This window comes from Tyto alba, unplaced genomic scaffold (assembly GCF_018691265.1).
Source record: "Tyto alba isolate M040663 unplaced genomic scaffold, T.alba_DEE_v4.0 Super-Scaffold_16, whole genome shotgun sequence".
NCBI lineage: Eukaryota > Metazoa > Chordata > Aves > Strigiformes > Tytonidae > Tyto > Tyto alba.
Genome location: NW_024881278.1, coordinates 23,310,768 through 23,332,996, shown reverse-complemented (window position 1 = coordinate 23,332,996; position 22,229 = coordinate 23,310,768). Strand labels below are relative to the sequence as shown.

General features: G+C 36.4%; 1 protein-coding gene across 3 annotated transcripts in view; it reads right to left on the bottom strand.

Moving 5' to 3' along the window:
• PLEKHH2 (pleckstrin homology, MyTH4 and FERM domain containing H2) overlaps positions 1-22,229 on the bottom strand; it is a 55,159-nt gene that overhangs the window by 5,747 nt on the left and 27,183 nt on the right. For 2 of the 3 annotated variants that reach the window (XM_042789814.1, XM_032989470.2), the window contains 18 exons: positions 21,327-21,402; positions 20,754-20,848; positions 19,974-20,118; positions 17,621-17,757; positions 16,424-16,534; positions 16,075-16,161; positions 15,394-15,552; positions 15,058-15,138; positions 11,748-11,927; positions 10,828-10,936; positions 10,611-10,723; positions 8,181-8,360; positions 6,794-6,891; positions 6,140-6,317; positions 4,197-4,352; positions 2,704-2,801; positions 2,155-2,296; positions 1,302-1,447 (listed from right to left, as the gene is read on the bottom strand). In XM_042789814.1, the coding sequence (XP_042645748.1) occupies positions 1,302-1,447; positions 2,155-2,296; positions 2,704-2,801; positions 4,197-4,352; positions 6,140-6,317; positions 6,794-6,891; positions 8,181-8,360; positions 10,611-10,723; positions 10,828-10,936; positions 11,748-11,927; positions 15,058-15,138; positions 15,394-15,552; positions 16,075-16,161; positions 16,424-16,534; positions 17,621-17,757; positions 19,974-20,118; positions 20,754-20,848; positions 21,327-21,402 (2,291 nt within the window). The remainder of the gene's footprint in view (positions 1-1,301; positions 1,448-2,154; positions 2,297-2,703; positions 2,802-4,196; positions 4,353-6,139; positions 6,318-6,793; positions 6,892-8,180; positions 8,361-10,610; positions 10,724-10,827; positions 10,937-11,747; positions 11,928-15,057; positions 15,139-15,393; positions 15,553-16,074; positions 16,162-16,423; positions 16,535-17,620; positions 17,758-19,973; positions 20,119-20,753; positions 20,849-21,326; positions 21,403-22,229) is intronic. The other variant, XM_042789813.1, reaches the window with a different exon arrangement.

Here is a 22,229-nt window from a genome sequence, read left to right as displayed (position 1 = left end):
GACAGCTTTTAATGTGTCTCTACAGATAATCAATCTACCTTTATCAGTACTCAACAGCTACGCCAGTTGTCAGTCCAAAAATCCATCCAGCTTAACACATATCTTTACCCATGGCTAGTAGTAGATGTGGAAGATACGGCTTAACACTACTCTTTTTTTAGTGTATCTGGGTGCTGCTACCAAAAAGGGTGCTTCTGATGCATGAGGTATTCACACTGGCTCTTTTCTTTTGTGGCTCCACAGTGAGTTGGTTCAATAAAATAATCCTATGGAAAACTGATCCTCTAAAAAACCCCACCCAGAATACCTTTCTAGCACATTGATCTGCACGACTGACTCACCCGGCAGCCACAGGATTATTAGATGCAGCCCAAGAAAAGGCAGGGGGAATGTGTAGTAAAGGGAGATCTTTGCAGCTTACTTTTACTGGAAGTTTATGAAGTCACACTACATCCTTAGCAAAAGAATACAAGCAGCAGGGGAGGTACAGAGTGCCACAGACTTCCAGCTCTGGCATTTAGTAGTTCAGGGATTACCTGAATGGTTCAACAGATGTTTGATTTATCCTCCATCAGTTAGCCTAATCTAGGACCCCTTACACTTCGTTCTTTGAAATTAATTGCACAACTTTCTATTTGTTGTGCATATACTTTTGAATATCCCTATTATCTTCTGAGTATGTAATAATGTTACTTTGTGCATGAGATAAGAGCTTTAAACTTTCCCAACCCTGTAGTGAAGAATGAGGAAAACATTTCTATGATGTTTATTTGACTTCAAAATTGCTGTATCATTGGCTTTGGATAGTTTATTACACTGTTCTGCCTTCATATTAGTAGGAGTTGATTTAAATGACTTGCAGGTTATTAATTTTAAATTAAGTGATACCTTACTAGCAAGTCCACTAATATATTGCCAATTTGACTGGCTGTCAGAGATTGCACATCTGAACAGCAAACACTCAATCAGATACTCATGTCCTTCACTTTCAGTAGTTCTTTAGCCATAGCACAAACTTAATTTAGAATTCCTGAATAAGAAAAATAAGAATTTCAAAATTGCTGGGTTTTGTAACAGTACGTAGTAATTTGTACAGCTTTTGCTGGAATGAGTGCTTCATGATGGTCCTGTGTTTACATTAGAAATATACAGAGGAAATGGGTTCTTCAGTTTAGTAAGAAAATGAGTTTCAAACACGGGTTTAGGCAAATATGGCGTAACATTAAGTTGTACCTAATGACAATTTAAAACTTCTTCACTCCTAGATTCTTAGAGAATATAAATTGCAAAATACATCTCACCTTAACTGTTCCTCTGAACAGCCATGCCTGTATCTCTTAGGGTAGAATCTCTCCAAAACTTGTTTTAATGTTTGATTGGACTTGGACTGGGAAGTGACTTGCCCTGCTGGAGTTGAGAAGGGCCGTTCAAAATCTCCAATCTCTACCTAAAGGAAAAACCATGAGGAAGAAAATTTTTTGTTCCTCCAGAGTAATTTTCTAGCTGGGTATTACAAGCTGTCTTTTCCTCTGTCTTATCAAGTATAAAATGAAAACCAGTTTGTATATTTTTCACTGATATAAAAGTGATGCAAGTAATTTTATTTTTCTTATTTTATGTTTACCATGGAAAAGAGATAAATATTAACTATAAATGGTACATGTATAATACTTACTAGTTCTGCTCTGAGATTGCTAGATCTCCAGCTGACACAAACCAGTTTAGGTTTACTATGTAACACTTGAGCCTTTAATTTTATAAAAATAAAACAGATCAAGACCATATCTTGTAAAGGAGTCTTAGGCTTACATTAAACAGCTGTTACTCTGGTGTCTTAACATGCAGAAATCATGTAAGGAATAGTGAATGAAGAATTGGACATGATTACATGATACTTAATCAAAGAGGGCCTGACTGTGTAGGAGGCGAAGCAGGTTTTAACCACACTGGTGCCAGCAGCAGCGTACGCTGTGAGGTGTTTCCACTGGAGCACAGAGTTTGCCTTACACAGAGATTCCAGCCCAGTCTATTTCCTGCACTATCACGTGCAAAAGGTGGAGGTCACTTGACTGTCAAGCAACCCTGGACCAGTTTATTTAGTCAAGTTTTTCATCTGTAAAACTGCTGCGTGACTCATTAATGTGCAAGGATTACCTGAGCTAGAAGAGCTGTCAATTCCATTGCTAGTTCTTTGTTTACAGGGAAAAGTCCATTGACTATTTGATCATTTGTCTGATATACTAGCAGCAGCTTCTCTCTGTCTGTCTCCCCATGGACTTGAACTGAAAAATAAAGCCTACAGAAAAGACAGAAAGTTATTAAATAAAGAAAATAGGGAAATGCATTAGCCCTGAGGATTAGCAGTATCTGCTCTGAATGTCACATGTTTACGTCAGCGTCAAAACACATTAGCAGAGCAATGCTTGTACTTAAACCTGGGGGCAAATATTTAATTTCAGTCTTCTGAGTTCAGCATTGCCTGGTTTTGTGTTTTTTGTTTTTTGTTTTTTTTTGGCAGCCCTGCTCACCTCTTAAGAACTAGAAAAATTAACTGTATTTAAAAAAAAATATTCTGCAGTTACACCCATGTACTATTTTTGTTGCAAGCTTTGAGTCAGCCAGTATTTTTCAGATGAAGAAACTCTGCAAAACTTAAAAACAAATCTTGGGACAAGGCAGAGATGTTATACTTGCTGAACCAACCTATTTTTGTAAGTAAGGCGGACAGTCCTTGTGCCTTCACATTTCCCAGGGTGTTGTTCTTTGGAAGCTTGCTCCCATTTTGAAATTATGTCACAGATCTAGAAGGAAAGCAATACAAAACTGACATGGCCATGTATTCCTTACTGAAAACATCTTAGAATAGAAACTGTCAACTTCTTTCATTTTTACCTACTACGTATCAGAAACATATATGGCTTGAATTTTTGAACATACTGAAAGATAACTGTACTTGCATTTCTTAGTTGGAACATTTAATAATTAACATTTTGGTCATTTGTTTGTCCAGCAACACACACACTACCTTTGGAAACAAGCCATAACATGCTTGTATGGAAAGGCCCAGTACTTGATTTAGCAGCAGCCAATGAATATGTAATTATACAGTGTGAGTGGTTATATAATTAATCAAATGCCTTTGATCTCTGCCTTCTCTTTCTGCTGCATGCTGGAGTTTTCCAGGTCCTTTCTAGTAACTGTTAGAAAGTTTGTATTAGGTTTGTTACAAAGTCCAGCAAGAGTGGTTCCCAAGAAGTGGTGTAGGAGGGCAGATGGGGTGGAGGTGGAACAGAGTTCCTGGGAGCCCTGCTGGGCTTCATCTCACTGTCCTTCAAAAAAGAGCCTTCCTGGAAACAGTAATGGAAAATCATCTAAAGTTACATTTACCAAGAAAATAAGTACATTTTTTACACATTCTGCTTTCCATATGGTAATTATTCTGATCAGGGGAGAGAGCTGATCGCGATGACCCTGCTTGTTTGTCACTAAGGCCTGGTTATACTGCACCTTGTAACTCAAAGCGCAGCTGTGAACATTTACCAAAGGGTGTAAAAGACTACTTGGTAGAAGCATAAAAAAGTCTTTATTCATTAGTTGTTAAGAGGCTTGAAAAATATCTAGTATTTTACTAAAGCATAGACTATATTGCATTTCGCCACTCTTTACTGTGAATAATTCTAGCAATAGAGGGAACTAAAATTAAAAATTCAGAACAATGATAAGGCAAACACTGGAAATTTCCTGAACTGAACCCTAATTATTCTGTATTTAGATAAGGAATCCTTTCTTTTTTTTTCTTCCCCCCGTTCTCTACCCTTGTATCAATGACTTTCTGAACCTCATATAGTCATCTATATACCAGAAATGTTAAGCGAAGTCTCTAAATGCATGTTGGACTCCAATTCCTTTTTAGTTTTAAAGAATGGTGATTAGTAACAGCTTACTTTTTAAACCCAGCTGTTACTTCTCTGAATAATATCAGTCTCCTAGACAAAGCTTTTAAATATAGTTCACTGAATGAATTTCACCAATTGGAAAAGTGATGCTTTTTAAAAATCTTTCCTTTTACATTATGAAGAAAAAAGCCTAAAGAGTTTTCAGCCTGAAAAACGTTTTGCTTTACATTGTGTGAAGAGAGCTTTGTAAAATGAAGATGTTTTGTTGTTTTATATGCAGAGCTCAGGGCTTTTGTTTACCTTGATGTTTCCTTGAAGACAGTGCTCTATATCCTTGCCAGAAGGATCATCAGAAAACAGTGCAAATCCTGACTGAGCTGGTTTCCTCATCCCTGTATCCTGGTTCAGGGTGTTCAGAAATTCCTCCACTGTGGTAGAAGCATCAAACCCAACAACCTAAAAAAGCAGCCAAAATGTAGTTTGCTGTCAAACTTACAGCCCCCCCCCGCTTAAATCTCAGCTCTTGAAAGATACTATCTCTAGAATAAGAGTGGAAATATAACTCATTCTATCCTCTCTGAACAACTTATTGTAATTGGAAATAAAAAATTTCCATAAAGGGTCTGGAAAAGATTCAAGATTTCCACATGGGAAGTCAATTTAGTGGAGGTTTTTCTCCATCCAAAAAAACTGTTAACTTACCAGCAGATTGTACCTTATTGCATTTTGTTTATGAAACCAAAGTCACTATCAAAATGCTTCCAAATGTAGTATTTTTGTGTTTGTTTATACTGGTTTCTTTGCACTTGCTACACTTGAATTTCTGCTGCAGAATTTATGTAACAGAAAGCAGTCTGAGCTTTTTGTGACAAATACCACTTGAAAAATAAAGAAAACTATAATTTCCTACACTTTTCAATATGAAATGAGATCAATTAATAATTTTTCATCACGTGCAACTTCAAAGGGATATCAGGTGGCAGATATACAGTGGCAGATCCGAAATATTTTAAAAATGTCCCTCTGTCAGTGCTACATGGGTCACTAGTATATAGAGCCTTCTGAAATTTATTTTGCCAAATCTGAGTTTTTGTCTGTTGTTACGAGTATTAAAGCATTTTAGCAAGAGATGGCAAATGGCTTTTATACAGATACTAGTTGCTGATGTTCATTTAAGTCTGTTTTGAAGGTGTTTCCCTGTATTTGACACACTGAAGATATTTTACTCTTTTGGTAAAGAAATGTGTTGAAAATGCATCTTGGACTTCTGTTTTGGGCTTCTCAGTAGCTGGCATTAAAAAAAATCATCTCCTGAATCTAGCTTCAGAGATGAATACAAGAGTTTTCAATACCACTATAATTGCTTATTTGCCGATAGCACCGAAGTATTTAATTACAATTGTTCATAGCTCTTGAAGTATGTATTTTTGAGCAATAACTAATTAATGGGCAGTTATTCCTTTTCTTCTTCAAACTTCAATTTTGAAACCTTCTAGGATGATTTAACTACGTGTTTTTTCAGTTTTACTGGGCAAGCAGTAAGCAATTAAGAAACTTAGAGGAGGGGAACAAAGCAGAGTTCTTCTGTGACCTGAAATGAACAGTTTATTTGATACAGCTTTGATTTCATATAAAAATTTGCTTTCTATCTAGGAATACTGTGAATTGTTAAAAACCTCTTTTCAGGCAGCTCTCGGTTAGAAACACAAACCGGGATGTGAAGCAGTATGCATGGAAACCCATGGAAAGTTTCCTACAGGCTTTGACTGCTGAAGTCCCCAAAGAGTTAAGAATGAAGCAGTGTTTGTTCTGTAACAAATATGGTTATCCTTCATGACTGATAATGGGACTTACAGCTGTGCTTCCAGTCCTTCACTGAGATATTTAACTTTCAAGATGTCTGATGAAAGGAAGTGGAATTCAATACCTTTCCCTTCTCTTCAGTCTAATTCATTCATCTGGTGGTCAGGTTAAATAAGAAACAGAACATTAGTAATTCTCACTCTTAAGAGGTTTTAATATTTTTTCTTTCTTTCAAAGATTTTTTCCCCAAACCTTTACTCTTTGTTGATCAAATCAGACCACTTGTATCTTCAGCCTGCCATTGCTAACACTGGCACAGGATGAAACTTGAACCACATTTACCTTAACACTTACAATTCTGTGTCTGATATACTACTTCATGTATATGCTAATAGCAAGGGGTTGGGAGAGCTCAGATTTTGTGGTCTACCTGACATTACCTGATATATGCCATTCATGAAATGAACTGGAATACTAAAGGGCAGTGAATGGTGGTAGGGATTTCTTAGAAGAGTGGAAAGAATTTCCATTCTGGACGGTCTGGCTTCTCGGTCTCCGTTCTGCTGGGTACGCTCTACACATCGCTGACAATATATTGCGTATTTCCCAAATTCAGTCCTGTGACAAAAAGAGAATTAAGGCAATTCTAGGGGACAGATTGAGAGGATGGTAAACTGTGAGTAAATCTCTCTGGGATGACAGATGGGAGGAGCACTCAGATTTTACTCTGTGAGATTTCCAACACATTTTTCCATGTGGAATTAGAAAGAGAATTAGTCTGCCAAGACCAACACAATTGTGCCAAAGATGAACATGGCTCAGAGTGTTTTGTATAACTGCCATATTTTGGTTTTTATGGTTTTGCAACACACAGTCAGAGTTCTACTGCAGAGTATTATTCACAACAAAGGATAACTTTCCCAAGTGATACACAGCAGTAACTTGTACTACATTTTAGTAGCATTAGAGCACAATACTACTCAAATTTCTCTTAAAATATATCTCAAAAAGATTGGAAATATTAAATGAAAGATTGAAATTAAGGTACTTCAGAAAGACTAGTCAACTAGCTGAGTAATAAAGTTCAGGCATACCTGGAATCTGCATTCTTCTTTAAATGAAGTTTAAGAAGCCAAAGGAATGGGTGCTGGGGCAGAAAGAGTCCAACGCAGAGAGCCAAGAGCTGCAAGCCCTGGACAAAAGGAAGATATTCACTGTTATAAATGTCTTGCAAAATAAAATTTCCTGCTCTGGCTGCTGGCCAGCAGTGCAGCTTACTGTCCCATCCTAACAGACAGCTGTAAATAGGAATAAAACCCCCAAATATAAAGAAAAAGCTGAGTAAATAACCATGTCACCTCACTGGAAGGCCAAAATGCTCTCTTTCTACTTACTTGTGTACAGAAAGTTTCTTTCGGGGCTGTAAATGGGAAAGCAGATCAGTTTGTATAAAAAGCAGGTAATACATGGGAAAAAAATACTAAGGCTGCAAGACCAAGCATTAAGAAATGAGAAGCCTGTACGATTTTACTTCAGCCATCCTGTTACATATATTATGAAGCAACCCATAAGACAGTTCCCTCCTACCAAGTAGACAGTAACTATTGAAAAAGCAGTTATTCAGTATTTTGGTATATTTTCATTGCTCCATATGTATCCATAGGCTTCACTCAATACAGACTACTCTCATGTACTCTGGATATAAACTACTTTTCTCAGAATTGTATCAATGCATCACACTAAAATTTAGAAAATGGGGGTTCTCTATCTTGATTCATCTGACTTGCCTGGTATTAATTAGAAATTTGACAGCACAGGCACAGAAATTCCCTTTCATCAAATACCTGTACTGTGATGGAGGATAACATCAGCTCAGTTTCAGGAAGACACTACTGTAGAAGCAAGTGTGGGAGATGACAGCATGAATTTAGGACTTAAAAAAAAATTGGTGAAGCTGCAAACATTTTACTGAACATGTTAACTCTTAAAAATCATGCCTATGCATTATGATAGCAACAATTTATTTATCTGTATAAAAAGGAAGGCATTGCCAGTGGTATGAAAAGTACCAAAAAATGGATTATGGTTAGTTTAAATTCCATCAGGCATATGTAGCTTCAGTGTGTGCTAACTGACATGAACATGTTATGTCTCTTATAAAGACTGTGTGGATGTTTTAGTGATGCACACATACTGGCCGTATCCCAGACACAGGCTGTTTCTACACAACAGGTATCTCTGCTGGCCATGTTCCACTTTCTGTGGCAAGAGAAAAACATGTCTATTACAAAAGCCTTAATATGGTGTTTTCCTTTCTCATTTTCTGTTTCGTCTCCTAGTTCTGTAGGTATTGCTCCATTATAAGTCATACTAAGTCAGCAGATACTACAGAAGAGTAGAGCACCTTTACCATTCTAAACAGCCTGTGCAGTTCCTTCACTGCTGTTGAAATAGATACCATTAAAATAAATACTGGGTTACCTGTATTGGTCCTGCCTGATTTTGTGGATGTCGACGTCTAGTCTGTTTAATAAGCTGACAACAGATCTCATTTTGAAGTTCAGGATGCGTGAGGCAGATCTGCAAAGCACTTTGGGCCAAAGATACATGGTAATCAATGGCAGGAGAGTCAACTGCAGCATTTATAAACAACTGGCAGGTCTAGATATAAAATAATAAGCAAGTGAGTTTACATACAAAAAGCTCCAGCAAATCTTTTAGACGTTCTGTATAACAAAAGTGTGCTGTAGCTGAAGTCACAATTAGTCAGTTTACCAATAGACTAAGGAAACCCTGCTGGCCCTCCAAAAAGGGGTGAAAAGGGGCCAGAATGGATGGAAAGCTATACAGAGAGACTTAAGATAAAAATAAAAATCCCTCCTAAAAACCACGCTTTTCACTGTATCTAGCAGAGTGAGCTCTAGCAGGAGTTGCAACACTTGTGGTGGTAGGCAAGTTTAAGGACATGCTGAACATATCTTATCCCTCTACAGGTCATTAAAATGCAAAGTGTACAGCTCTCAGTGGCAGCCAGTATAAAATGCTTGTGCAAGTAGTGAGCACAACATAGCAGAATATACACAAATAACAAAACTGTAACTCAGAGCCATTTGTTTTACATCTTGGCTTTCACGGTATTTTTACTGTGGTTAAGTATAACCTTTCCTATGCCCAGTACTGTCTTAGGAAAGCTAGGTGTTAAGCATTTGTTGTGCAGTGTTAGACGAAAGCTTACGTATCACTCATCACATTTACTCTTTCTAATATTTTATGAACTTTCAAGGTATATAAGCAAAATACAAGAAGTGGATGGAAGCCAAATCTATTTCTAGTCTATCTGAAAATACGTGGATGCACAGGACTAATTTTTATCAGCAGTGGAATAACTAAAGCATGACTTGATCCGTTTCTCAATCAATTCCCTACCTGACCTTTAAACTGATTTACACAACGTTTCAGTAAAGGTCATACAAGTCATCTCTTATTTATTTATTTTAGACAAGTGTCTGTGATTTGAATTAGGTCTGAAATGTATTTCAGAAAGTCATTTCCAAATAGATATAAATTTATTTTTATCAGAGAAGCATATTCCCTTTAAAATTTTCATGCTGCACAACTGCAGAAAACAAGATGGGTGTACTTATTTAAAGTGCTTCAAACATTTCAGAGAATCAAGCTGGAAGGTTTGCCTACAAGTGGCTGTAACTGAACATATGGTGCTTGTCTAGAATTCCATTCTAGATCCAAACCATTACATCAAAATTCTCCAGATAGTTGCTGCTTTGGGGAATTTGGTCTTTAGACTTGTATAAGTTCTGTGGAGAAAGTTCATTTATCCAAGCTCCATGCCTTCCAACTTGTAATTTATTTCACAATGTACTGAAAAAGGAACAGCAAGGTTTTATTTTGTCTCTGAAACAGACTTTATAGACTGGCTGTCAGATAACGTTCAGGAGCATTTTTACCTGGGTGAGGGCATGATAGAGGAAAAAGAAGGTTAATGGCATTGCAGCATACTCCCTCTCATAAGTATCAGCCACCTATCTGGCCTTTAACTGGGAAAGATGTAAGGTCTTACTGGCATACAAAAATTCTCAAAAAAAATAGCTGCAGCACAGCAGTTACAAATCATTACTTGTCTCTTAATCATAAAGCCTTTTCACTACTACTACATATGGGAGATATACATGTGTATTTTTAAAGGAATATGAAAATCTTTAAAGTGAATTCAAAACACTCTTGCGAAATACTTTCAACAATATTCTTGATGTATATTACTACAATACCTAATCAGTCTTTAAAGAATAGATATTTCATATGAAGAAAAATTTTTTTAATTAAAAAGAGCAATAGAATCTCTGCCTTCTATCTCAATTTGAAATAAACTCTGACTTGCTTTAAGTTTTCTTTGCTTTTCTTCTGATTTTTAAAATGTCTTCTAATTTAAAGATGATTTAAATATATCTACAGCAAAACTTCTGCCTACCATTTGTTTTTCCTAAAATCCAACTGAAAATAATAGTATTTCAGACACATTTCTCTGAATAGAGATGCATTCATGCTCTTAGGTTCTCTGGCGCTTATGAACTTCATGATAAAATTATTATCATCCATGATGGCTGTGGAATTTTTCTACTAACTTGTGCTTTATCAATAACCTTAGTTGACAGGCCAAAAGTTGAAGCCTAAACTGCTCCCTCACAATTAAAAGTGATCTCTTTACATTGGAAGTGATAGTCTTTGGTAAGATAGTATGGGGACATTCTGCTACTCTCCACCAGTTACCTCCACTAAAAGTAAGAGTAATCTTCTCTTTTCTTATCTGTTGAACATCTCTAGTAAGCCAACTAATAGCCATTCTTTAGCTAAAATAATGTCAGTTAATAAAAAAGACATCTGCTGTGTTTTTACCTTAAATAATTTAATTGCTTCCGTTTGCAAGGCTTCTGATGGCAATGTTGTAAGAGGGGAAGCAATTCCTTCTTTGCTGTGGCAAAGGGTAGGATGTCTCCAAATTTGAGAAGCTAAACAGATCCAAAAATATAGGTTTTGGAATTAATTCAGTTTGTAAGTATATTCCATAAATAAGCATTAGGAGATTAGTATGTTGAAACAAAACCAAACTTACTGGTATCGCCTTCCATATTTAATAATTTGCAAATAAGTTGTTCAAACTCAGATCCAACATTTACACTGGTAGTTCCAGCTGCAACTGTCAGATGATAAAGCCACGTGTCCTAAAGTAGAAAAACACAGCAGCTCACTCATTCCATGTTGGAAGGAGCTGCTTCATCAGGATTTTGCTCTCAACTTGAAACTAGCATACGCTCCTAATGGAGCCCAAAGGAGTTTGCCTTTTTATGAATACACCTGTATTCATGGTCTCTATTGTTACAAATATTAAGCAAGGAAGATTGGACAGTGCTTTCTTCAGAAGTCTTTTACCCTCAGAAATTGTGGCTAATTATCAGGACATTCTTCCCTTCCTCTTCAGAAAGCTAACAAAAGTGCCTTTTCATCACTGCCAGATCCTCTAACCTGGGGATAAGGCCAGAAAGCAAAGCAAGGTCTACAAGATTACTTGAGAACAATGAAGCAATAATAATAACAGAAATGGTTTTCACCATACGTCTCTCTTCTCCTTCACTTCAGTAGGGCAGTCTTCCCTACCGTTAATCTTATCAGTGAAAATGGAAAACAGTATCCCAGAACCTCTCAGGAAGGTCTGCTACAGGTCTGTCTACAAGTTAGTGTAATGTGAGCAAAGTTCTCCAATTACAGCATATTTGCTATTCTCCACCATCTCCTTACGTAGGTAAGCCTGTTTATTTTTGTCTATTTTAAAAAGGATTACCTGCGATAGCACTGGTTCATGGACAAACTCTGATCAATGTTAAAGAAGCAGGACCTTCTCTTTGCTTATTCTATCAGACTACAAGCCAGAGGACTTGTAGGTCCCCCTCCTCCTCCTCTTTAAGAATTATTGATATCACAACAGCATACTCATAGATGTGTTACTGAAACTCAATAAAAAAATCATTTTATTACCTTCTCATGTTTGGATCCTATAAGAAGATAAGTGGGTCCTTGATCTTTGGGGTGGATAACAATAGTGTAATGTGTTGATAATAAACTGCGACCACTAGCCTCATAATCTTCATCAGAATCACATGATCTATCAACTTCTTCAACCTTTGCCTCAAAAAGCTTGATTTGACCAAGAGGAAACTAAAAGTAAATACCAGAATCAATGAGAGAGCAAACATTTGCTTCAGTGCACACTGCTTTTATATTTCTTATTCTACAGCTAGAAAGAAAAACATGAACTATCTTCAATACCCATTTGTATTTATTAATTTTCAGTCCTCCCAAGGAATGTCAGCTGTTGCAGACAGCAGAAGAAGAATGTTATGTGCCGAAGTCTGAAAGTGAGATTTTAAAAAATTCTCTTCCAGGTCTGCTTCTGTATCGAGTTCATACAATAACTGTCTGTTAGGGTGAGAGAAGCAATTCTTCAGTTTCCAGACCCTGTTCCAAAAATTCCCTGGTTCAAGCCTAGAACTTTTAATTATGATCTTGTTATTTCCAAGGACAGTAGTGTATTTCTGATGTATCTAATTCGTTCATGCTATAAACTCAAAAGGTGAATTTTTTGTGTGGTAGATCTTCTCAGTTGGTTTCATGCTCCGGTCTGACAGATCACAGTACTTGATTCTTAAGTTGTATATGCAATTTTGATCATTTATCAGGAGATATTTTATATGAAAATTATTCAAAAGGAAGTGTTCACAGAAGTGATTATTTCATAGTTGTTATCAACAGGAAGCCACGATGAACACAAATACAGCATGCAATCTTCACAATAGGGTGACAGGACTGACAGACGATGACAGTCCTTACTATTTTATGCAAAGCTGCCTCCCTTCTCACAGCACCGCTGCTCTTTCTCCAGTTGTTCAGCCATGAGGATGTTCAAGATGGTGTTATTTAATGGTGTAGTGAAGAAGCCTTGGCTATTGTTTCTGTGTTGTGAGGTCTAGCAATGCTTAGTGATCCGGCAGAAAGAGGGGGATATTTGTTTCCCTTTGATAAAAGGATAGTTGGTCACTACAGTAACTAGCATCTTATTTGTGCCACATTCAAGTGTAAGCCTGAAGTAAGCTGTCTTGAAATACCAACACCAGTAAAAAGCAAATAAGGCTTCTCAGTAATACTGTTGTTAAAAATTGAAAATACCATACTGGAGAGTAGCTGGAAAGTTTGACTCAATCTAGGGTGGGCTTCTTGCATAGTGATTTGATAAAGTGAGCTGCTAATGTAATCATTTTGAAGAAAACATCACATAGTGGTGGCTCTTTATTTCAGTGCCCTCACTAGTAAGTATTAAAGATGCATGTGGTGATTTGTATTTTATGTGGTGCTTCTGAAGCGTTCAACTTTCTGAACAAGAGAAGATTCTGAGAATGAAGAGAACCCATTTCACATACAAATAGTCAAGACTGACTTATTCGCTAAGTTTAACTAAAACACAGTTGGCTTTTTTTTAATTTGAATTATATTTTGAAAGAAGGCCACTTAAATGGACTCCATTACTGTATGAGCCACTACAGATTGTGTAATTTGTTTCCACACAGACACATTCAGCTGCAGCAAACATGTTTTTAATTAGAAAATTGTTGAACATTAGAAATAAACTAGCTTTGGAAAACTTTTCATACATATTCTGCTTACAAAAGCCAAATTCTTATTCTATTATAGGCTAGCAAATTAGTTTCAATTTTGCTTTAAAAGGGCAGCAAAACTTGTTCCAAATGGGAGGGAAATACTTACAAGAATCCAGCAAAAGTGTTAGATGCTTCTCAAGGGCATGCTAAAACCCCAAAAGCTTCAGTGGCAAAAATATGTCAATTCAGATACTTTAAACATATAGATTTTTTCATAGGAGACATTGCAAGTTAATTTTAATGTCTCTGTAAGATGAGTTAGAAATTAATAGTCTAGTGATTTCACTTCCAGCCCTGTATTACACTTTTTAAAAGAGTAATTAAAATAAAATGTTTTGATGGATGGTTGCTGCTATCTTATTCATATAGTTCTAGAAATAAGGTCTAGTTGAATGTTTAAAAATGGCTAAGAAATGATAACAAAAGGAATAACTAGCTTTATACAAAGACTACGAATTCCTGGACCCAATATTTGGTTGGATTAGGTAATAAATGAGATTTTCTGTATTTTTTTGAACTGTTGGTTATAATGGCTTAGTGGACTGTTACCATTTTGTCAAGGGTCAGCAGTCCTTTTGGTAGAGCTAGGTAATAGGGGTATGGATCAAATATTCCTAACGTCAGCGGTATTAATAAGAATTCTTGTAGAAGTTTCCAAAATCTCATTCCTGACCTATCTCCATTAAAAATATGTTTCTTGATGACAAAATACAATGCCTTGGGAGCAAAAGGACAGGTGAAAAGTATAACTAGGAAGTGTCCTTTGTCCTGTCTCTGTAGGTACATGACTGGAAATATTAGCACCAACAATATTCAGAAGTGTGGATAGAGAACTAAAGGTCAGGCCCAATGTGGAAGAGCCATGTCTTGCTCTTCCTTAGCTCCTTTTGTCCTACAGCATATGTTATGTTGGGCGGTTAATTTAGAGCTGATCGGATCCCATTTCTTCCTCTTTTTCCTCAAACAGTATTTTCCCTAGGTTTTAGAAATAACTTTTTCATCCCTTTCTTTTGTCGTCCTCCACCTGCTTCTGTCCACCTCATCCGTTGTAGACAGCTCCTTTTCTGTGATCTTCATGGGGAATGGGAAAAGATCACCTCCACAAATACACATCTGCAAAGCAGCAATCTCTGCATCCTGCTAGGGTTGGCTTGTTTTTTTTTTCTTGCAGCACTGTGGAGGTACAGTGGCATACCAAAAAACAGGATTTGGAAATCAGTTGAGGGATAAAAAGAACATTTAATTTCTTGAAACCTGCAGTCACTGTCCACTGCAAACATACATTAGAAAGGGTCAGCTTCCAGAAGTAAATGACAGACAGGTCTTTTCTGATGAGTCTCATGCCTGTCAGAAAGGGAGACCTGAACTGTCAGCAAGTCAGTGTTCCCCTTTGACTAGGGATAAGAAGATGCAGAATATATATCATGTCCTGTAGGAGAAGGACACCAATGAGCATGTCCTGGATTGCTGTCTATTAGATAGGAACCTTCCAAGTTGACAATCTGTGAAGTCTAAATGTTTGGTAATCAAGATAAAATGGGCATATTGTACCTTAATAAAGCTGTAATTTACTGTTTAAAGTCTACTTCAATACGTTATCTTCCATTCACTGAGGAAACAAGTAAGGGACCTACCTTGTCTTCTTGATTACGGAAATAATACAGAGTTTTTCCAACTAGGGTACACCAAACCCTTTTGGAATATCCATGTTTCACCTGAAATTACAGAACATTGGGAACAAGCACTGCCAAAGAAATACATACTACATTTCACCATCTCTGAACTTTGGGGATGCTGGGAATAAATGCCTTGGTTCAAATTCTTTTTCACACTACAAAACAAATAATTAAAACTGCGTAACTCTATTAAGCGCATAAGAACTAAAGCATTAGATGCTTGTCATTTTTATCTAGATACTCTTCTTAAGAAATATGGAATAAAGCAGATTGGGGGGAAAAGAGTGTTCCTACCTTTGTAAGTAATCCTTTCATGGTTGGCTTGATTTCAGGCTGTATGAAAAGTGGGCTGGCAGCCTGTATTTTAAGAACATTCTGTAGCACTTTGATCCATTCTTCTAAGATGTTGGGAGAATCTGCAGTCAGGTAGTATGTTCGCTTTTCTGTGGTCAGCTATGTAGTAACAGAATAGTTTTGAGCTTTAAGAACGTTATACATTTGAACCCACAGTGTGGGGGTTGCAACATACACTACCCAATGTAGTTTCACAACTTTGGGGGGTTTATTTTCCCCGAAGTACTTTTCATTAATGAAACATTCTATGGCCAGGCAGAGCAGACAGACCCTTTATAAGGCTTTATCTGAAAAGTTTCAGGACAGCAGAGTTGAGAAAACTCAATTATCTCCTTTCAGACAAACAACTTCTTTCAACCCTAATGGCTGGCCCCAAGACTACTCTCTTTATTTATATCTCATATGTGATGATCTGACCTTTGTAGCAATACAAACAAGACTACATGTAGGCCTTTCTATAGTTTCTGTGACTGAAATGATTCTTTGGTTTCAAAGGAAGGGCACTGGATAATTTCAAATCCACACTTGGGCTTCCGGTGCAATAGGGACTGGAACAAGCAGTTGGTTTGGGGGATGGAGGGAATAAATACCCACTGAAACACAGATGGGAAAAGCAGGCACCTGAATTGTTTGTTTTCCATCACCCCTTTCAATGTGGCTAGATGCATTTAGCTCAATTTGACCTTGAGGTTTTCTAATAACGTCACTCTGTATGGAAAGAATGGAAAAAGAGTATTTAAAAATCTACCAGCAAATAGCAATAAATAATTACAGAACTCATTTAAACATTAATCTTGATAAATACTTCCTAGTTAGACATTGAGTACCTTGTAGACCTCTTGAGGAACTGAGTCCTGAATCACTCCCTAACAGCTCAGATACCAGGAATGTATTTATTTCCTTCTAGCAGCCCTAGATTGTCAGTAAAAATAATCTAATATTAAATATCAGATAAATTACATGTACTTACTGGAGATTTGTAGTATAGTAATTCACCTCCTTTAAGCACAAACCACCGTCGCTTCCAAGTCTTTACTTTACCACCCATTTTTAACAGATATCCAGATTTTTCCAAAGGTTCCTGATTATTTAGAAGTTAGATAAAATGTAGTTAGGTATACATATATACCTATATCCCTCAGAGATACATATAAATACACACAAATATTTTAGTGACTTAAAAGCATGATAAATAATAATTACAGTACTTGATGAGACTTTCAGTCCAAGGACAAATTTTTTACAAGCATCAATTAAAAAAAATGCCATGCACATGGGATAACTAATTAATATCCCTACTTACAGTTACAGTACATGACGGAGAGTAAGTGATTTGCCCAGAACTATACAAAAGAATGAAGAATATGATGATTCCTGATTTTACTTTCTAATTATTTATATTATACAAGGAACAAAATGATTATAACATAACTATATATTTTATCCCAACTCCAATGTCTAACCTACAGACCAGTTACAGAGCACTGTAATTCAGAGTTCTGCACAGACATACTTTTCATGTATACATCTGTAGAACACAGTTCACAGTTTTGCTCTGTGAAGAAAGCTTAAAATAAATTATCTTCATCACCAGGCTGTCAGTCCACTTCTATGTTAAGATACTAACTACTAACACAGGCCATTAAAAACTCCCGGAGACAGACCAATACCCCAGAATGGTTTGGTTTCTTTGACCTGTCCTTGCATGTTCCTCTACTTACGATTTCTCTGATATGTGAAGCTTTCCCTCTATGAGAAAACTATAGAAATGTACTACTGCACACAGATTTCTACTGATGCTTCCAACTCTTTCAGTGGGATGGCCTTCTATTTGCCTGAATATTCAAATAACTATTTTAAGCTGATTTTCATATTTCATATGCAAGCTGATACCAGATCTGCTTCCAAGAAAGGAAAATCTTAAGTGCTTTGAATTGTCTTCAGGAGTTGTCTACCTATTTCCATTCATTATATAGAAAGCTCAGAATTATCCTCCACTTTCCTTCAATCATTATAGTCTTATATAGCTAACTTACTGTTGACATATTTTGCGACTTGTACTCATAAGTCAGTCTTTGAGTCAGCAAGACTGAATATAGAGATTTGGTACCAGTTTTTGAACATGCAGCACCACAGGTACACTTCTTCCCAGAACTTCAGTACTCACATTTTTTCCATTATCACTAGATGAGGAAGAGGTCTTTGGAAGTTTCTGCTCTGGCTCTGAATAGTCTGTATCTACTGAATATGCATCTGGAGGAATAGCATAGTCACTTTCTGAGGTCACAGAAGACAGAGACACACCTGTGTTAAAAGAAGAAAGATGTTTCTTTATATTTTTTTATTACATTAGAAACAAATGAGATCAGAATATCCATGTAGAAAGAATAACTAAGTAGAATATGCAGGCAAACACAAGTATCAGCGTAATCCATCAGGAACAAAGCATTTTTTAAAATATCAGAATATCGAACTATTAGCACAGTGCTAATACCAGAATCCTATTTTCTTAATAATTAAACAGAGTTTAAGTCACTTGTGAATGAAACAACAAACGAATGTCTTCTGTATACTACCCCCTTCTGTTACATTACTACAGCTTTTTTAAGGAGCGAGTTAGGGCCATGCATCGTACTCATTTTCTAGGAAACAAATACAGGATCTTTGATTAAACTAAGCAACTGTCTCTTTCCCCTTTATATCATTCACTCTAGTATTTGAATTTCTCATACAGCTGCTTGTGTACTAAGAAGCTGTGCTCTAGATCTGCTATATGTTGATGCTGTAGGTGACTGTCTTTATTTTGCAATTAGTATGAATTTTTATACTGACGTTTTCTAAAAATCTGAATTGCAGATTTCAGGATTTTTTTAGAGTTTATTAGCTTTAATCCTGAAAAAAAAATGCAACCTGTTTTCAATTCTAGTTAATCAACAACAGAAATTCAAACTCCTCCCTTATTCATCACAGAAATTATTTTCAAACACGTGAACATGTTCTTTTGTAAGGACTAGTGTTCTACTCTGAAAGATTACTCTCCACAATTGAAATGAAGTTGCCTTGCTTCCTTTGTTTCACTGATTTCCAAAGTAATTTGCCAATTTTATCATTAAAAAAAAAAAAGCTTTTCTCATTTGTTGCTTTGGTAAGCCACCTGGGCTTTCAGAGTGGGTTCTTTCATTCTCATGTAGGATCTTTAATAACAAATATGCAGCAAATTAATTATGTGCCTAGTGAAATTTGTGACTGCCTAGATTTTTAAACAATGTGATCTCAAGAAAGATACATACATATGTGTTTTGTGGTTAAGAAATGTCTCCATGCATGAAACGATTCAAGAACTATTTTATGAGAAGAAAGCATGAACAAAAGAAATGGTTCCATTTTACAGCCATGGATATAAATTGTAGGTGAAACCAGCTATTATATTATTTATTTAACCTCTTCTGTTGTGCAAGCTTGTAATATGAGATGTGTCTGCAGCCAGGGCACTGGTTTTTGCTCAGCAAGATGGAGCTTCTGGGAACCAGGAACTACAGGTCCTTTTCACACTATTATAGCAAAAGTGTTAACTACGGCACTGGAAGCAGGACTTGGCACTGGAAAACAACTAGTGGACCAGTGGCTCTAATCTACCTGCTCAAGTGTGACTGAGTGGAGCTCCTGCTAACTGGGATTTAAACATGTACAACACAGACAACTGAATAATGTTATTTTGCATTTCTAAAGTGATGTATCATGAAAGATCTACACACTTGGCCTTGCTGGGTTCTTAAATTTTAGTCAGCTTTGGTTTACCCAGTGAAGAAATACTCATAGGGGTGTAACACCGATACTGTCACCCCATGAGGAAGCATTTCTTTCAGTGTTATGAGTGAGGCATATTATTTTCATTCTGCAGATGGAAAACACACAGTTACCTAGAACTACGAGACTTGTCTTCCACAAAAGACAGGATATTGCTGGATTCAAGCATTTTAACTAAATCTTTGCATAGGACCTTGAGACAATCACTGTAAAATGAAAGGAGTCCTTTATTGCATGAGATGACAGAACCAAATCCTCTGTTGAGGGAACTTTTTCACCTGCTTTCAGATCACATGAAACTGTTACTTTGTTTTATAATTTGTTTTAATATATGTGGTTTGTTTTTTTTTTTTTTCTGATGCAATTACTTTTTCTATGTTGTTTTTATCTACCTACAGTTAAGGTCATAGAAAGTCCTTGGCGTGACAGACTATAGATAGAATCAAGCTTCTTGCTTTAAATGTACAAGTCACCTTTCCGTCTGACAACAGCCAGCTACTAGATTAATGCCTTAAAAAGACATCTATAATAACAGCAATAAAAAGAAAGCCATATATATAACAGTCCTTTCTCCTGCTTGAATAATAGATCTAGACTTTGATAGCTGAGATAAAAGCCTAGATTTAAGATGTCCATACTGTTTAAGGAAGAAATCAATTTCTAAGAAGATCATATAAACTGCCTAGTTACTTGTTCTTACTGTTTTTGCCTACCTCGTTTCATAGCCCGAGGACTACCTGGACTACTTCTGTTTCGAGAATCAGACTCAGAAGTCCTTGAGCTGGACTGAGAGTTGTCTTCTTCCTCAGATCCTGATGACTCATCTATAAATGGGCTGTTGCTTATTTGAGTTGCTTTCTGCAGAAATTAACACAAATATTCTTTGATACCTTGCATAAAGGGTATCAGTCATTTCCCTCATACTGTGGCAGAGCTCTGCTGGCTTCGTAACATTCAAAGCTGTTCTTATTTGGGTTGTGAGTTTTGGCACACAAATGTTAACATAAAACTGAATTCCCTCTGCCCTCTCTATAGTCAACCACCCCCACACCTTAAAACAGAAACCTGAGGTAGCTCAAGGCATGGGTCTTCCCAAATCACAAAAGGCTGCCAGAAAACAAACAATGCTGTGATTAGCTACTACTGGCTATCTGACTATAAACAACTTTGGCACCAACACAAAGACATTTCTACACATACCCACGCTTCTAATTACAGCATTGAACACCATGTGGCTCTGTTTAATAATTAACAAGTCTTTGGAAAAAATCAGCAAGGAACCTAAGAACTGACTTGGACTAGTAACATTTTATAAGCAGCAGTGATTTTTTTTTTCCAGCTATTTGACATTTCCATTACTTCTGGGGTTCTGTCATCTCTAAACATCATCTTATGACATATTTGCCATGGTGGCATCAAGTGTGCAACAGCAGGTTCCTGGATATGAAGCTTAATAGTATCTTTACATTTCCTTTAAACAGTAATACAGTTACCCCTTTCAAAGTGGTGTAGACAGGAGTGGTCATATTCTTATATATCAGAGATGTATATAATCCAGATATGGAGTATGAAGCTAATGAAACAGCACCTAAAAAAGCAACACATTTTATAAATTACCTTCCTCATTTACCCCTCAATTAACCAAATCAAAATGTAATTTTTTGCATTGTATAACTGCTATAAAAAGCAAACTAAGTCCTGAACTGGAGATTTATACTTTTTTTTTGAAATTTACAGTGGTTTTAAGGACTATAAATAAATTGTAGCCATGACCACTAGCCCTTTTTAAATTGGAAGTATGATCTCTTACCTTGGTACCTGGTGTAGAATCTTCAAACTGAATTGCAATGAAAACTGGAGTGAACAAAGTACAAATTCAGCACAAAGGCAAGAGACGAGGTAACAGAAGACAATGGAAAGATAACCAATGATCTAGGTTTTAAATAGCAGATAACTGATCTTCATAACAGTATCTTGGAGGAATATGAGACATTTGGTCCTTGCTTACAGATTACTGTAAGAAGAGAATTTTTGTTGATGAGACAATGAACAGCTAAACCACTTACTTTTGTTAAGAGATTCCATGGTGAAAGCTTCAGACATCCTTAAACCAGATTTGGCTACAGCATAAATTCTGCTTTCCTGTACAAGCAGAATGGATTTGATGGTAGATAATTAAAACACAGCAATTACTTCTGTTTAGCCTCCCCACAGCCTTTGTGTTAGTGCAACAATGTGATAAAAAGGTTGATAAAATGCCCTCATCAGTAGCAGCTGAAAAATGCATCCGTGTTTTATATGCCATACCCATCATATCCACAGTCTGTTTCAACCTTTTTTCACAAAATGCTTGCCCTGTAAGTAACTTATTTTTAAAAATACAATTATCAGAGGCCAAAGAAGATGTAGCAAGAATATTTTTTAATGGAAGATTTTATGTTGAGAACAGAGAAATGCCACTAGGAGACAACTTTTCAACTGTTTTGTGTTAAAAGGCCACAACAAGAAAATCTATAATGAAAATATATGCCTTAAAATATATACATAGACAAGCTGTTACATTAATGCATTACTGATCTCTGAATCGGTAATAAATCTCTGTGGAACAGCACAGTCAGTGAGTCCTGACACAGTTAATTTTGGATTTTGTGTAAGACATTAATATCTATTTTAAATCTCTGATTGATGGCTTTAAAATTTGGAAGTGTGATCAGTAACTTCTGTAATCTGTGGTTGTCTTCTGTCGACTTAATTGTCTAGATTGTGAGTGGTACAATGGTTATAGCAAAGGCATTGACGCCAGCACTCTTAGGCTCTGCTGCTGTTAAGATAAATATATGCAGTCACAAGCATTACTTCCTTTGATACACTCAAAAGGACATATGTAACTTAGACGTGACATGAAAAAAACTAGTCTTATCAACAAAAATAGTGACTGTATTTTTCAACAGCAGCAATATTGTGCTTCA